General features: G+C 36.8%; 1 protein-coding gene across 1 annotated transcript in view; it reads right to left on the bottom strand.

The window, feature by feature from the left end:
- Positions 1 to 1,730: 1,730 nt before the first annotated feature.
- The window catches only part of LOC145689990 (uncharacterized), a 51,154-nt gene continuing 35,015 nt past the window's right edge, over positions 1,731 to 17,869 (bottom strand). The window contains exon 4 of the mRNA XM_081764450.1: positions 1,731 to 1,953. Coding sequence (XP_081620576.1) covers positions 1,811 to 1,953 — 143 coding nt within the window. The 3' untranslated portion in view covers positions 1,731 to 1,810. The remainder of the gene's footprint in view (positions 1,954 to 17,869) is intronic.

Raw genomic sequence — 17,869 nt, 5'->3', positions numbered from 1 at the left:
TCAGCAAGTCTGTACTCTGCCCTATGCATTTTATCTGTATGCCCCATAAAAGTTGCTAATTGTTCTATGTCACCTTCAGACATGCTAAAAATTTGAGTAATGGTGGCCAGGTGCTTTCTTCGCCGAGTTGCCGTCAATGCTGTGGGATTTTTCACTCCATTTAATTGTGCGTTTCTCTGCAAAATCTTACATCCAGATATAGGTGTGGAATGTTGAGGCCGACCAAAGAGGAAAGGATTTCCCATTCCAATAAAGAAATTCGAACGAACTGATAGTAACAGATTTATTTGCTCTTGGACATCATTAGTAAATAGAACTGGAACAACACGACCTCTTTTCCCACGAATTACTACTCTCTTGAAAGTTTTCATGAGAATTTCTTCCGTTGGTGTGATAACTTCTTTGAATTCTTCATAACTCTGGTAAACTTCCGAATTAGTGTACGTTGACACATGCATTCTTTCTAATTCCCCCGGTCTCTTCCTATTGAGTAAAAGGACTGCAGAATACTGTTTCCAGAAGTTGCTTATAGGCATTCTCGTCTTTGGGGTTCTCTTTTATTTTAGCAGCTGCGGCTGATCCTTTTGAAATTAAATACTGCTTGAAACTACGCAAATCACTCGCAAGTGGTATGATGGTAACTTTGTTCCACTTTTTCGAATTAAGATTGTCTCAAGCTTGGCTTGACACGTCATATTGCCAGTTAGATTCAAGCAAATGAATCATAGTTTTCAGCTCTGCCTCTGCTTCAGCAACAGAAATTGTAGAACTTATCCCTTCGCCTTTCATAAGAATTGTAATGGCAATTGTGCAGCATTCCTTTAAACTTGTACATATGTTCAGGGCATAGGTTGGAGAAGAGAACGAATCGTCAATTTCGTTATATCCTGATAACTCTTTGTTGCGTTTACTAAAGTATCATAATATTGTGGCCTAAATGCGTGTTCGAATTTTGATACCTACGATTGCAGTTTTCTAATTTCAATTAATAATCTTGACAGTTCACGCATCTTTCTCGAAGTTACTGGTATATTATATTGCTCTCTATGTGTTTTAAGGTATCTTGCTCCAAATGCACAAATTAGAGTATCCTTCTTAGCCACTAGAGATATTTCGTCTGCTCGCATATGTGGGAATACTCTGTTCTTTAGTTGTTCATCAATCTGCAAATTATTTATTAATAAGCTTTGAGCCTATCCTTGAGAGAAACGGCTATTTCCTGGATTATGACGGCATCTTTGTCTGTGCATCCACAAGCTCCTTCTAGAATAAAATCCGTAACAATATATGCAAGGTAAAAATTTGTTTGCCCATTCAGGTGTACTAGATTTTCTAACAGGTTTTACACAGGTTTCACTCTTTTGTAAGAAGTTTCCTTTTTTCCTTATGAGACAAATAATATATTTTCTCTCCTTAGTGTTTGGAAGCTTGTTCAAAAAAGCTTGCACTTCTATTTCTGATGAATGGTTGCGTTCTAGATGTCTTGCGAAGTTTAATACAGGAGTTAGACAATACAAGCAGAAGTCTTTCTCACGTATTCTCTTCTTTGGACATTTACGTGGTGGGTCAGTTTCCTTAATGTTTCGATTAGAAAAATTACTTGATATTGACCTTTCTGTTTCTTGTTTTTGTATGGATTCTTGTTCTGAAAGGACATTATCAACATTTGATTGGCGTGAAGAAGAATGAAGAAAAGAATCAAAAGAAATATCTTTAGGTGCTACATTATTGGGAACATAATCAGGATCTTCATCTGTGTCATCTATGCTTGAAACTGAGGAAGAAAAAATCTCTTCAAATTCGTAGCAATTCATAGAGAATGGTTACTTGTTTTCAAATAGTCATCATTGTAGAGCAGGGTTTCAGTTTCTTCGTAATTTTCAGTGGGTACGCCCGAAGATGCTTTACAATTTACTTCTTTTTGTGACTCTTGTTGGGATTTATTTTGATAGTCTGTAAGAAAAAAAAGTACTGAAAGTTAAGTAAGACATTAAAAATATTGTATAACTTTAAAAAATTTCAATATCAATATTTTAAAATACTGTACGTTTTAAAAGCCATAACATTCATAAACGTTTTAAATAATTTTGTTTGAGAACCATGAACTCCATCAGTACCTTTTTTGAAATTAGTTTCTTTCAAATATTTATGATTAAAAAATCCAGTCTTTTTTACACATGTTTTCGATGGATCCTTCCCTTTCATGGCGTCTGTAATTGTGTATTTAATGACTTCTTTGTCAATACACTTATAATAACGATAGATAAAAAATGTTTGAAGCAACGAGCTGTAGTTCTGTATGTTACAGTCTATCGTTACGGTGTATGGCAGGATTTATTTAAATCGTTATAAAAACACTTTTAGAAATTTACAACTATTACTAAAGTCACAAGTTTAGTTAGCGAGTTCTCAAAACAGAGGTAGACCTATCATGCTTTGTTTGCTTTACTCTTTAAAAACAACAGCAGATCTGATCTCAAGCTTAATTCAAAATTGTTGTGACAATTTCTTAGAAACAAGTGAAAAACCATTATTTGCTATCAAATAAATAATAGATGAAATAGTTACAGGGTGCAGCCGTGAATCAGGTCAATTTAAAAACGTTTCTAACAGGAAACAATTAACAAAAGATATTTACTAATTTATAACTATCTTCTGTTTGATGACACACATTCATAGTTAACACATAAGGAAAATGCTTTGTATTCTAACTTGTTAAGCAAAAAAATATTTCATCATTTCCTCTTAAGAGGATTTTTAAAATGACCTAAGTCACTGACGCACCCTGTAAGTTTCTGATAGCAAATATGCTCACATTGAATTGCAAATATCAAATCTGGTCATGTACACAAGAAATGAAATGAAATCCTTGAGTTTTACGTCCCACGGTTATGCCGGTTAGGCTAAAGGAGACGGTGATGATGAGAGATGAGTGAAATGGTGGAATGAAGAAAGTGGGAGGAAACGGGAGAACCCCGAGAAAACCCACGAGCACGGTGTTTGTCCACCACAAAGTGCACTTGGCGGGGGCTGGGATCGAACCCGGGACCCCAAGCACCAGAGGTGAACGCTCTACCACTGAGCCACCGCGCCCCCCTTCATGTACACAAGAGTAACTCAAATATATTATTGAATCATAACAACCGAACAAAAATATCTTTAAAATATAAAATATTTTATTATAATAGGAAGACAAGTCTGCTTATTTAATTGATATAAGAACTACTACTAAAGTTTTAAAAAACTTTGTGAAATAAAGTTCTTTTAAAAATACTCATATTAACATGATATCTAAAATATTCGCGTCGAAATAAAACCAAAAACACATTATGTTACTTTCATTATTTTCATAATATTCCAGTATATTAATCAACTGTAGAGGATTTTAACATGGCTGTAACGAGTTTCCATCCAGGGTTTCTTGGAACCAGAGGTGAATGAGCTACTCATTGCCACTAATTACTCACTTTAATATATTACTATACATCTTTCAAACTGGTGTGTAGTGAACAACAATAATAGTAATTTAGAATAAAATCTTACTAAAATATTCAAACTTTTCTTACAGCTGAAAATAATAATATTAAAGCAAGAACTATTAATTTGGAAATAAGTAATAGTGAAATATTTCAACACGATTTCTCAGTAGCAATATTTTTCACTATCCCCAAATAAGACAAAAACGTAACAATGATTATTTTTTCTTTCCTTTTTGTCCGGAATATTTTAAGTTTAGTATATCGGTGTGTTTAGTCGATTTAAAAACTTCTCTGTTGAATTCTGTTAAAGTTAGAAAACAATTTGTTTAAAGCAAATTAATATGGACAAATCAGATTATTGCATAAATTCGTAGCATTTTTCCTCTTAGCGCTCCGTTTCCTACTAGATTATTTATTTATTGTTTATAATAATAATAATAATAATAATAATAATAATAATTATTATTATTATTATTATTTAAAGTGCTTAGTTACGTATTGAGTTTGGCATATTTGAAGATGGTGAATCTTGTTGTAGAGGATAGAAAATGGAGTGTCAATTGGGAAATGCCAGAACATATCCAACATATTATTCTCTTTGGGTTTAATGTAATACTCTATATACATTGGGGTTTAATATTTAAACGAAGGAAGCAGAGGCAGCTCGAAATATTTGCCGTGTATATAAAAATCCCAACGGAGAAAGCACGGTAAGAAAATTATTTTAGTGTTTTAAATTAGATCGTTTCAACATGAGTGATTCTCTACGTTCAAGAAGACCGAAGAATGCTTTAATCCGTTTAAATCCACGTCAGTGTATCAATATCAATTGGCAATTGTGGTAAACTATGGCACTTTAAGCATCGTACGGCATTTGTATCTCTTATGTTTAATGAACTTACGGAGAAATGCCATGAACTTTTGCAACCACCTCATAGTCACTTATTATTTTAATTCAAAATAGCTCTTAATAAGAAAATTTCGTTTAGACAAGATGAAGGATCTGGAAACAGGAATGAATATTTCAAAACATGAAAGTAACGTACTATTCTAATTACTTAGTAGAACTGAGAATAGAACTGAGAGTAGAACTTAGTAGAACTTACTTAGTAGAATATCTATCCGGTTAGGCCATCTGGATTCCGAGCTGATTCGAACTAACCTCAGTTTCGAAGGAGTAACCAGTAGTGGGACTTCAAAATCAGGCTCCTTTCCCCCTCCCATACCCCATCGAAAATTTTCTCTCTTTCTGTAGGTCTGAAGATGATGCGGAGTGCGAAACGCAAATAATTTTGTGTATTATCCCTGATATTACGCTAGTTTTCTTGAAAAGTAAAAGTTCTTGGGGGGGACCCGTGAAACACTCATATCTGTGCACTCCTGAACAAAAGTAATTAATAATCAAAACAATACTTAGCATTAGGGCTATGACTTTTTTTAAAAAAATATTGCTCCATCTGAATTTAATACATGCGAATGGACACGAGCATGTCTATACTGCTGTGATTCACTGTAAGAATTCTGGAAAAAATAAAAAAATAAAACTATTTTGTGTTACTTACTTTCATAATGACCTTTCGATTACAGACATCATTACGAGTTAAAAACTAACTCACTGACGTAACATGTTTTACGTTCCTAAGCCGACGCCAATGTCATCTGTTAATGACAGGTGAAATTACATCTACTTGAGTGACAAATAGATCGCCAGCCCATTGTTTCTCCCTTCCACCAACATGCTAATCAGGATTTTCTAGACCGAGTAGCGTCATGTCTTTTATTCACATGACTCCCCAATTTGCCTCACGACATTAGGTTGATAATGAAAATCTGGGGTAATTTAGCCAGGGATTGAACCTAGGACTACATGAACATGAGTCCAATGCTGGAACCACTAGACTATGCAGCCCTCGCCATGTTTACGAGTTATATTATGTACATACTGCGAGAAAACTAATTGTATTAAACAAATATTTAAATCATCAAATTTAACTCAGACTTGTAACTGAGGAGGCCATACCCATTTCAAAATTAGTTTCAAACTTAATCAGAAAAACAAACTTATATCTGTTCCCCCAGAAATTATAATACCAGGTGTTGTAACCGCTCAGAACTGACAAACTTATGGAAGAAGTAGTGCCTATTCTTCAACGGAAGTAACAAAAGAATATTTTGTTTGATTACAATTTCGTGCCTCATTAAAAGAAAACTTATAAAACACATCTGATGTGGACCCTCTTCAGATCCCCTTGTCCCCCACCCCCTCAACTCAGTGGGCTGCTAATTATACAGCGTGTTTCTTGAAGAGTTCAAGTCGGAACATTCTTTATATCTAGCAGCGAAATATAAACAGTGCATTTGGTCCGAGACAGGTGAATGAACGTCCCATACATCATTGGTTTGTAAACTTTCGTGCATATGAAAACATTGGAAAATAAACCCCTCGTCCACCGACCAACAGCATGTTCTAATGAGCTCCTTAGGATAACTTTGAAAGCAGACCTTCGGGAAAGTGTTCCTAAAATTATAGACGAAGTTTATGCAGATCATCACACTATTGTTTATGACTTCAGCAATCAACAAGCAGAAAAGGTTGGATTTATGGCTACGTGAGTTGACATTGGCTAATAAATATTGGGGATCTTATACCTTTTACCACTGGTTTCTCAGTCCTCATAAGATAACATGTAAATTTTACTTCATGAATAGCTGGTGAAGTATCGTACTCAACAATATAAAATGCTCCATATATACACAGGAAAGCAATAGAAGTTGGATGATTGTTTCAATTTCACGCTTAATTTTAGATCAAGAGTAACAAACATTTTTTGGTAACATTGTAATGGACTATATATTAAGGTTTTATGCCCCAATTTGATCTTCGCGAACAGATGTACTGCTCACAGGCAGTGATTTCCCTCCCGTCCTCTCAAGACCTTTTCCAATGGTTCATTCTCGTTCTGCTTAAAGACCCTCCAGCACTTGTAGAAAATATTTTCAGTGATCTTATCTGGACCCACTATGCCATTTCTAAAAGAATTGAAAATAATTTAAAATACTGCTGCTGCCACAACATTAGATTTAAAAAAAAAAAAAACAACTTAGATGAAACATAAAATAAATGTAATTCCGCCCTACTTTCACTAAACACCAACTAGTGCTTCTAGAAGTAATACAAATCTATATTGAGACTTTAAATTCTGGGGACCCAAATATTATTGCTTGCCCTTCCAGGAAAACTTTCCAGTTCCGGGGATGTCATCTTTATAGCTATATACTGTTGATAGCCATACACTCAGCACTTATATACAGCCTGCGGAAGAAAAATACACAAGAATGGAATGTACCTCATTAAAGCGAAGGAGACGAACTTTCTAATAAACACGAGTCGTAAAACACATTTCTTCAAAGCAAAGATGGCAACTGTACTGAGACAGAGAATACTGTCTCGAGATGCGACTGAGACAGAGATACATTTATAATTCGAGACGAGACCAACCCAGTCTGTTTAGTGTCGAATCGAATATTGGACCAAGTATTCTAAGTCTTTCTTACCACACATTTAACATGATCACTAGTCCAGGCCAGGAATACTATCGTAAGGAGTGAGTGTTCTGTATAAATCGATGGGTTTAGCAACCTTAGCAACTAATATAGAATTTCATTTTTCTAAAAACAACGGGCATAAAGTAAAATCTCGGAGATACCCAAGTATAATAATAGTGACCAGCGGCGGCCCGTGCGGGAAGGCTGCAGGACTGCAGCCCCCCCAACGTAGTTCCAAATTTCCGATTCGAGACAATAATTGATCTTTGTATTTATGCTCTTTTTACACCCATTTTTTGTTCAATTTTTCACCTCCTTGAAGCAAATTTGTCGTACCACTTCACCCCCTGGGACTGTCAGTACAATCTCGCCTGGCCTTTCTTACGATGCTGTGATTCCACTTCCTCCTCTTTTTAGCATGTCTTTACTGGTAACGTGTGGACTGCTTTACATGCAGTCGTTTCGGATGCTTGACAATTTGCGCAAGCGCGCTTGTCCCGTTTTGTGTTCGTCTGGTTTGATCAGCGATGAGTACGTATATTCAGGCTTGCCAACTCCAGAGAAATATCGCCTGGCCAATCCTATACAAAACTTTAGTTTCTTATTTTAGCTTCGAGTTGCATAATCCTTCTTTCTTTGATTAGCAACGCTGAGTATACTGATGCTGTTTGGGGTTTGTTTGTTTGTCTGCTGGCGGGGTGTTTCTAGTAGGTAACTGATTCATTCTGTGCAATATTCGATTATATTTAATTCTTTCAAAATGCGATTATATTTAAATCTTTAATTCTTTCAGTATTTGCGTAGTGTAGTGCGAGTGGTCTGGTGCTACTTGTGATTTTTATCTTCTGTATCAGTGCTCCCAGAAGACAAGTGAAAAAAATCTTTGAAATATGAAACTATACAATTAGATTTTTTTTACTGTTCTTTTAGAGTGGTCTGTTTCGTTCTTATGAGTGGCCTTCTTATTGGCCAAAGGATAATGGCGCACCTGTAGTGAGTGGGGCTATAAATGGAGTCGAGGACAAAGTGAGAGAGGTTTATCCTAATGATTATTTTGTGCACCGTTTTGCTCATCAATTAAATTTTGTAATGGAAAGAGCCATCAAACAAAACACTAAAGCCAGAATATTATTTTCTAATCTTTCTGCTATGCCGGTATTTTTCTCGCTCTCATAACAGAATAGCAGTTTTAGATTCCTGTTTTGCAAAGCGGATACCCAGTGGTGGTGGACCAACCAGATGAATTTTTAAATCTAGGACTTTTAATGTGGTGTACGAAAAGCAGGACGAACTAAGAGAATGCTTCCAAATTTTGTCAGAATCCGAGGCCTCAAGCACTACAACAATAAATGAAGCGTCTGCCTTGTGGTGAGAGAGATATACCCTAATGCTTATTGAATGAAGAATTTTGTTTCTGGCTAATTTGTTTGACTTAGTTACGCAACACCTAGATATTCTATATAACCAACTACATAGTCATCATGCAGATGCAGCAAAAGTTCAGTCATATTTATCTGCCTTCACTACTGAAATTAATAAAATCAGGGAATCAGTAGGACTAATTGAACCCGAAATGTAAAATCAAAACAAAAGGAGAATTGTTTCAAATACACAGTCAAATGCAGACGCAGCCAAAGAAGTGTGACGTTATTTTAAACCAAGTAAACCTGCGCTTCCATTTTACAGACCACTTATCTATATCTTCATTTCTGCAGAAATCTAATTTTGATTAATTTAGTGCTTCCTTTCCCGAAAAAATTTTCAATAAATGTACAGAGCTCTTTCCTGTTTTTGATATAGATTAACTTCATACTGAACTTAGTGTAGTTTGTGCAAGAGAAGAGATCAGGAAACTTGGTGGTCCTGTGCATTTCCTCTAGTATATTATAAGCAATAGTCTTGCTTCCACTTTTTCTGAAGTGCTAAAACTTTTGAAAATATTCATAATGCTGTCTTTAACTACAAGTGAACCTGAATGATGCTCTTCCAGCCTTGAAAGAATGCAAACTTTTCTAAGACATACAATGGAAGAAGTATGGTTAATGGTACATGCCATGGTATCAATAGAAAAGGAAATGGTTGAAAAGATCCTAACCAATGATAGTTATCGAAAAGTTTACAAGGTAGGACCGTCGTATGGAATTAATTTTTAAATAAGGTGTTTTATTTTATGCAGCCCTCCTAAGTAAAAGTAGCACGAGCCGCCACAGATAGTAACTACAAATTTTCTCTCTATTTGTTAAGATTCTACTATACTGTAAATAGAGGAACACAGAAATTTTACTTTTGACATTTTTGCTTCATTCCATGTAAAATACATAAAACTAAAACCTAGATAATATAAAATTGTTACATGATATTCCCAGGGGAATTCTGAACAACTGGGGTATTTTCCATCAGGCTAACCTCTGGATTCATTCCTGTTCAGCTGTTGTACGAAGTTACAAATTAATATAGAAGTACACATTGATATTACGAATTCGACAATCTCTGATAAATAATTCCAAGGGGATTTTACCACTTACGGAGTTAGCTACAAAATGTTTAGAGATGTGTTGTCCCTTTCCCGGGTTTCCGAAGAAAAGAGAAAAGCGTTCATATTTTATCGTTTATGTACGCATATACAAGTTCAAGTGAAATTGACGCGTTCTACCGTTTCTCGCACTGACGTTACAATATTTCGGAAGGGACGAAAGTATTTCCCTTAAACGGGCTTTTCTAATAAAAGATAAATATCATATTACCTTTTTTTATCGTTGTAATATACGCATAACCGAAGCTATAAGTGAATCAGTCATATTGTTCTATTTTCGGAGTTAACTGCAAAATGTTTCGGGAGGGGCCATTAACTCTTTATATGAGATTTCACAGAAAAGGAGAATAAACATTATCCTTTATTTATTGTTGCTAAGTTTAAAGTAAATTGGATGAGGTTTTTAATATTATTTAAAGCTAGCTCTAAAAACTTCCGGAAGGGCGTTTGCCCCCTTAATCTGATTTTTCAGAGAAAGGAGAAAAGCGCATTCCCTTATTTTGTGCATATTGTTTGCATGATACACATTTTCATTGGAATCATGCATGTATGTGTACAAGGATGAGTCAAAAAGTAAGGTGAATTGTTGATTTACAGAAAAGCGTACAGAGATACGTCGATGAAGCTTTACTATGTTTGAAGTATAGTATCACACTATTATTCGAAGGAACCGTAGTTGTCTAAACATTTATTCCAACGTGGCACCAAATCATCCATGGCCTGTTCAAAGAAATATGGTTCCAGATTTTCTAACCAGGTTCGTATAGCCTGTTGTGCTTCTGTCAGTGTCTGGAAACGCTGCCCACGGAGATGTTGCTTCAGGGGGTCGAACAAATGGTAATCCGACGGGGCTAAATCAGGGCTATACGGAGGGTGATCGAGAATTTCCCACTTGAACCCGCGGAGGTGTGTACGAATCCGTTCGGCTGTATGTGGGCGTGCGTTATCATGCAGTAACAACACGCCCTCTCGGAGTTCCCTCCGCCGTTTCTGCCGTATGGCTGCTTTCAGCCTATCCAGGATTTGGAAGTAGGTGTCTGCATTAATGGTCGTACCCTTTTCCAGAAATTCAACATTAATAACACCGAGACGGTCCCAAAAGACAGTAGCCATTGTTTTCTGGGCAGATGCCATTGTCTTGCATTTCTTGGCCTGTGGTGACGATGGATGTTTCCATGTCATGCTCAGACGTTTGGATTCAGGTGTCCAGAGGTATCGGAGTTTCATCGCCCGTTATGTTGCGATAAAGGAATGAATTTCCTTCGTCGGCATAACGTGTGAGGTGGCTCAGGGAAATGCTCATTCGCTGGTTTTAGTGTTCGTTACTCAGAAGCTTGGGTACCCAGCGCGCACACACTTTTGTGAAGCCCAGTTGGTCATGGACGATACCGCTTACGGAACCATAAGAGATATTCAATTCATTGGCAATGTCCTACAACCGCACTTTTCTGTCTTCACGAATCATGGCATCGACAACAGCCACATTCGTGTCGGTGATGGACGTTGATGGTCTGCCACTTCTGCCATCATCTGTGACAGTACTCCTACCACTTGCAAATGCGTTACACCACACGTACACTTGTTTCAACGACATAACACTATCTCCGTAGACCTGCACCAATTCTCGATGAATATCACATGGTTTTGTTCCCTTGGCCCAGAAAAAACGAATGACACCGCGCACTTCCTCCTTGGTGTAATGTTCCAGTCGTTGCGCCATCTTTGAGTTGCTCTAAGCACCAGACGGGTGGACATAGAATGTTGTACAAGCCGTCACACTTCTATTACCAGATTACCTGTAACATGGAAAATAATTAACTACATACAATACTATGGGTTTGAAGGCAATTTCACCTTACTTTTTGATTTATCCTTGTATATTTCTAATGTTCTCTTGTGCTCATGCGTTGCATTAATTAATGTTTTCTTTTGGCCCAATAACAAAATGATTGGAGGGGCTTTTCTCCTCTTAGACGAGAGTTACCACAGAACACACACACAATATGTGTGTGTGTCGGTGTGCGGCCTGGGGACCAGGGCGATTGGAAAGAGAGTTACCAAATTTTAGTCATGAGTACTTTGGTCCAGGTCCCAGACAAAACCGAAGAGTATTTTTTTTAAAAATCGAAACAGTAAGTCTCAGGGGGAAGGGGCAGGAGTCTACCGAGACATGTAAAAGTACCAATATTAGTGTGGAATGCATAGTTTTCGCGGTCGCTGATAACAATGGTGAAACTCCAATAGCATTAACTTCCAAATTCACTCCATTCGGCTGCGAAGCTGGGGGGATACCGAGAAACGTAAAAATAATCCAAAGTGATCGATATTAGTGTCAAATCCATAGTTTTCGCGGTTTCTGAGATGAATGGTGATACTTCCACAGGCAGACTTCCAAATACATCCCCATTGGCTGGAGGGCAGAGGCGTTCTTTTATATTCGAACCACGGGTCTCAGGGGGCATTTATCGGGATATGTAAAAGTAGTAGAAAGTGGCCGATATTTTTTCTTTCGTTGTTCAGTTTGTTTACATAGATATTTTATCTGACCCATGTGAAGAATGGGTATTTCAGCTCGTATTACATATATTTACCTGGTGGGAGGGAGATAAGTTCACTCAGTTTAAATCGAAGTGGTGGAAATGATTGTTAAGCCTTAAGGAAAATATACGACATATACATTAAAATAGAACAGTTGCAACGGAAATTATCGTAAAAAAATTTTTAAAGGAGGGGGAAGAAGGTAATCCACACATGAGACGGTTAAATTCACCGCTCGTTCTTGAGGATCTTAATCCCAAGCCATGGGGATAACGGAAAAGAGTCAAAGGAAATGTACATCATATTGTATCGAACCCGAATGAATTGTAGTAAAAATTTATCGTTGAGCATGTTATAAAGAAAATATACACCAACTTTTGTCATATAAATGTTTTACATAATGTATATTGAAATATTGTCTTCCGTGTACACTCATGTCCAAAATTATTGTCGCATGCCTATAAATATGTTGTTGTAGGAATATAATTTGATAACGAATTCGCCCGGTATTTCTTATAATGTTAGTATGTATATAATCAGCAAACACATGTATGTGGCAAATTTCATGTCAAAAGAGCAGTAAATAAGAACAATGAAACGAAAATAAACTTTCTTGCCCATTTACCAACCTTTTGTTTTCCTCATTCTAATTTTCGTATTTATAATTATTTTCCTGTGTAATTTACCACAAATATACATTTTCCGATTATACACATAGTATCAGTATTAAAAGTACCCTGCAAAATCATTATCAAATTATATTCTTACAAGAAGTTATAGATATGCGACAATGATTTTGGACATGAGTGTACATGTGTAAACTTTCAACATGAGATTGATTTTACCAACTCCCTTTCCCCCTTTTATACTTGACGAATTGCAACCTCAAACAACAGCATTATAACCTGTAAGTAAAAGGAAGGCACATAGCACATAACCGGACTCCGCTAACTCGCTTTTCCATTGTCTTAAGATACTGAGTCAACACCGGAAAAGTACTTTAGCTCCCACTGGGAATTGAAACCAGGACCTACGTTGGGATCCATAGGATTCAGATTCCTCCTCACAAAACTTCGTAACTCGACGAACGTTTGTGAACTTTTTTAACATATGTATACTTGTTTAACATCGAAATGATTGATATAGCCTAAAAATTTTATTTAATATCTCTAGGTCTATCATTTTTAATAGAAGGCACTAATAAACAATGACTTGTAGTCTTTTCCGGTGTTGAATAACACAGGTTCAATACTACATATACGTATATGGACCGCAAAAATCTTCGGATCCCTTCAAACAAAAAATTCTGGGCGCGTGCTGGAGTGCTCCAAACATTCATTTATTTATGTAACAATATTTCAAATGAAGCCTCTAAGCCCAATACATAACAGAATATTTTAACGTCAATAACGGAAAAAGGAAAGGAGAAAATCAGGCAGGATTTATTCTTAAAGATAACATCCCAACATTCACCTCGTAGAACAGCGAAAAAAGCTGGTAAAACCGGCCAGGGTAGCAGGCCAGAAGCTTTGCACCCAGGATATCCCTTTTGCGAAGAAAGAACGCTAACCACTAGGCTACGCTCGTTAGAAATAATAATAATAATAATATAGTTTCACTCAATATAGTGAACCAATTGGAGGTCTGCCTGGATTAAGAATCAGCAAACTCCTGTGAAATACCCGAAAAATAATGCATATTGATAGCCAATGACGTGGCCATGCATTACGCAATTTTCTAGCTATTTTGTAGGCTATATAATCGTAAAGTTTTGTTTTAATAATAATAATAATATGATTTTCACAGGCTTGCGCCTACCATTCATGGAACAGTTCTTACATCAATTAATCCTACTCTTGTTGTGGACAACGAAAAGCGCTATGAAAACAAAGCAAGATGAAGAATGAAAGACATTGTCTATCCTTCCGTTTGCTGGTTTTGTCTATGTGCTTTTCCCTGATCCTGCTGCCCCTTTTCCTTGTATGTGGCTGATATTCTCCTATGATATTCACAGAAATAGATAGTTTTTTCTCCGTCTCTACTTTAGATGTGCAATAACAACATATGAAAGTGAAATTTTGTTCTGCTTCACCACCTGAAGAATGAAATTCAATGTCACCCTTTGAAGAACAATACAAATTGATACCATGCCGGAGGAGCTCTCCAAAGATCTGATAAGAACTGTAACTAATGAACACAGTACCTTTACCAAATCGCAGTATCTGTCTGTTCATCAGTGTTACTGGTGTTGCAAATAGTATTTGTAACAAAATAGCTTCTGCTTTGCTCATATTCGTTCCATTAGATACCCGCAGAGGAAGGAATCTCATTGTGCTGGTACCAGTTCTCGATTTTCTTGCCGCAAGCGCGACAAGGAATATCCGAAACATATTTTTTCCTTCAATTAGTTACAATACAATAACGTTACATGCTCGAATAATGTTACGGCGTCATAACGAAAATTGGTGTTATATCTTGTACCTATCTACATTAAATAACCAATAATTTTGTTACAGAAATTTATTTTCGTTACGTTATCACTACAAGAAAATTTTTCGTCTCGTTTTGTAGTAGAACTCGTCTCAATGGGCAAGTCATGAAACCAGAATTCACGAAGTAGGACCGTTATCAGAATTTTAAATGGAATCCCAATGGATAAAGAGCATTAGGAAGGCCAATGCGCAGATCGGAGGATAATATTAAGTTGATCTAACAGAAATAATAACGAAAAGTTTAAACTGTGTTCAGTTGACTAAGAACAAAAGTAAATGGAAAGCCTTTGTAAATGCGGTATTGCACCTTCGTGTTCTATATGCTAGAGTTAATAGTTAATTAGCAACAAAAGTTGAATAAGGATCATTACTACACGCAAAGATGGAAATGACTATGAAAAGTACATAGAATGCACTGAACAAGATAAGAAAATAAAAGCATGGACATTCTACAAAGATAACATTCTATTAGTAGAAAGAGAGAATTAGAAAATTTCTAGAAGAGAAAGCTCGAAAAAGTCTTTATTAGCTCGAAAAAAGAGACAAATTAAGTCTTTCCAATAACTTGCCCCACTGTTCGCTAATTGGAAAGACTTAACTTTTAGCTTAGTATTCCATTGGACCAGGGAGGGAAATGGATATGCGGAGTTTAGTTGCATTTTTGTTAACTTTTGGTTTGATTGGCTGAATCCGTTTTGATCAGCCAATCAGCGTTCAGAACCATTTTCTGGGATTGCTATATTCAGATGCAACTTTCTCTTGTTTTTGCAGTGTCTGATGAAGCCAATATGTTCAGTTAGTTGGCAAAACTGTCACACATTTATTACTTTATAATAAACCTTGCTTTGCTCAGCGATTTGTATTCTTAGTGTATATCATTACTCGTATAACTTCCTTTTAACCTTCCGCTCACGCCCAAGAAACCGATTTCTCTAGAGGAAACGTGTTACCTGGCAGCCTCTTCGTACGTTGTGGGAAGAACTGGAGGCGTGAAGTGAGAGGAATGCGCTGATAACTACGATTCTTGCTGGGGGAACTAGAGAAGAGATTTCTGTCAGCTTATCATGTCAATCTCTGAAGAAGCGAATAGACTGCGTGCAAAGAAAGTAGTGGATGTTTTTAAATTCATGAAGTTCTAAAACTTGTATCCTTGCAAGGAGATAGTAACGTATAAAATTATCAATTTAAACTAGTTTATATTATAATAACTTTATTTTGTAATATCTTAGAGCTACCGCCGGTAGGCAGACTAACCCACAAAATACGCCATTGCCAGTGGGGAGAGCTGTTTCGAAAATTTCGTTAGCAACGATATAATAAAGATTATGAATGAAGTCATTTCAATGTGCATGGGGATGCGTCTGTAAGAGCGATTTTAGTACGAGAACGGCGTTTTCATGGCAATGTTCTTAGTGCCACACAGTTTGTAGTTGCCGTTAACAGTGCTCTATCTTACAATTAGTACCTTATGATCTCTTGTATATGAACGATTTGGTTACTTGTTGCCACTTCAGATACGACTGCAGTATTACTCAACAGGGTCTCGATTTTCTGGCCCAAGAGATGCACTTTTGCACCCAACCAACTTGCTATGTTACTTTTGACTTGTATCTCGATATTTGTCTTCTCATTTCCTGACACAAGTTTGATTTCTCGGTTTGGCGTTGGATGATCGCTTAACGTGGGCACACACATTTAGAATCTTGTGTAATCGTGCATCCGAAGTATGCATTTTCTTCGAGTAGTTTCCCAATGAATTTGGGGTGGTGATTTTATTTTTCTATTGCGAAATGAAATGAAATGAAATTTTGAGTTTTACGTCCCACGGTTATGCCGGTTAGGCTAAAGGAGACGGTGATAATGAGTAATGAATGAAATGGTGGATTGAAGAAAGTGGGAGGAAACGGGAGAACCCCGAGAAAACCCACGCACACGGTGTTTGTCCACCACAAAGTTAACTTGGCGGGAGCAGGGTTTGAACCCGAGACCCCTAGCACCAGAGGTGAACGCTCTACCGCTGAGCCACCGCGGCCCCTTTTTCTATTGCGATTATATCGTAGTGTACTTAGAAGTTAGACTACGATAGTATTGTTTATTTATCTACTCCCCCTTTTGGTTAAACTAATTGACACAATTGATTGCCGAGAATTCGGCTACATATGGCGCAGGTCGTACTAGTGCTACTGTTAGTCTTTATACGAGAGCAAACAAACCACAATCGCCATATAGACTGTATGTCTAACCATCCCCTTAATTTTCAGCTCCACTGTGGCAACACGTCTTCTCACAACAAGGTCGTGGCAAGTTCTTGCTTACCAGTATTTTCACCTACGTACTTGAATTACGGTCTTTTCGCTACATATTAGTGTTCTTCCCTCATGGCTGCTGAAGCTTTCAAGACTCAGGCTTAAGATGTTATTGTATACGAACATCACACAAGTATCCAAAAATACCAGCAGAAGTTTAAAGCATTGCTAGAATAGTACTCCGACTTTATTGTGTTTTATATGGGCTGTTTGGACAGAATAATATTGGTTATGTCTTCTTAACTGAAGAGGACTTCCGCAATTTAGTGTTTATCAGCTGTGTCTAGTATTAGCTGCTAACCAAATAGCAGTTAAGCTTGCCTTTGATCATGCGGTTCAACTTTGGCTAATCATGTGGTTATAGGTACTGACTCTCAAAATGTTATTAAATGTCTGCAAAATGTTTTCAGTGTGTACACCCAAGTCCAAACCATTCTTGTTGAGTGCCATGAGCTACAGGAGAGCTGTGTCGTTTTTGTCTGATGGATGCTAGGACTGTTATTGGGAGAAGCAAGCGGCCCGACATAGGAATCAGGAATGCTGAGTTAGCATTAGCTGCAGTGAATTCTTATTTCGTGCTCAAAATTTAGTAGCAATTTCCCTCAACAAATGCGATCTTACTGGCAAGCAGCTTGGAACGAAATATAATCAGACACACATTTAGTGCTTGTCGATATTCATCCATATGTGAAGACAGTTTGTTCCATTGATTATTCAGCACATTCTTAAGCCCAGAAAACTTAGATTTCAGAGAATGTTTACACCTTCCTAAAAATTTTCATCACGTTTTTATGATTAAAGTCGTTTTTAGTGACCGTATTCTCACTTTAATTCTTGAGATTTTAGTAGTTAACCTGTTTTGAAGTGTTCTTTTAAAATTATTTCACTATATGCTATTATTGCTATTTTCGACTTATTTTCTCCTTATGTATTTCACATTTATTGTGTTAGCGTTTTGACATCATGTACTTGATA

This window comes from Thermobia domestica, chromosome 7 (genome assembly GCF_964235325.1).
Source record: "Thermobia domestica chromosome 7, izTheDome1.hap1.1, whole genome shotgun sequence".
Taxonomy (NCBI): Eukaryota; Metazoa; Arthropoda; class Insecta; order Zygentoma; family Lepismatidae; genus Thermobia; species Thermobia domestica.
This window is presented reverse-complemented; position numbering and strand designations above follow the sequence as displayed.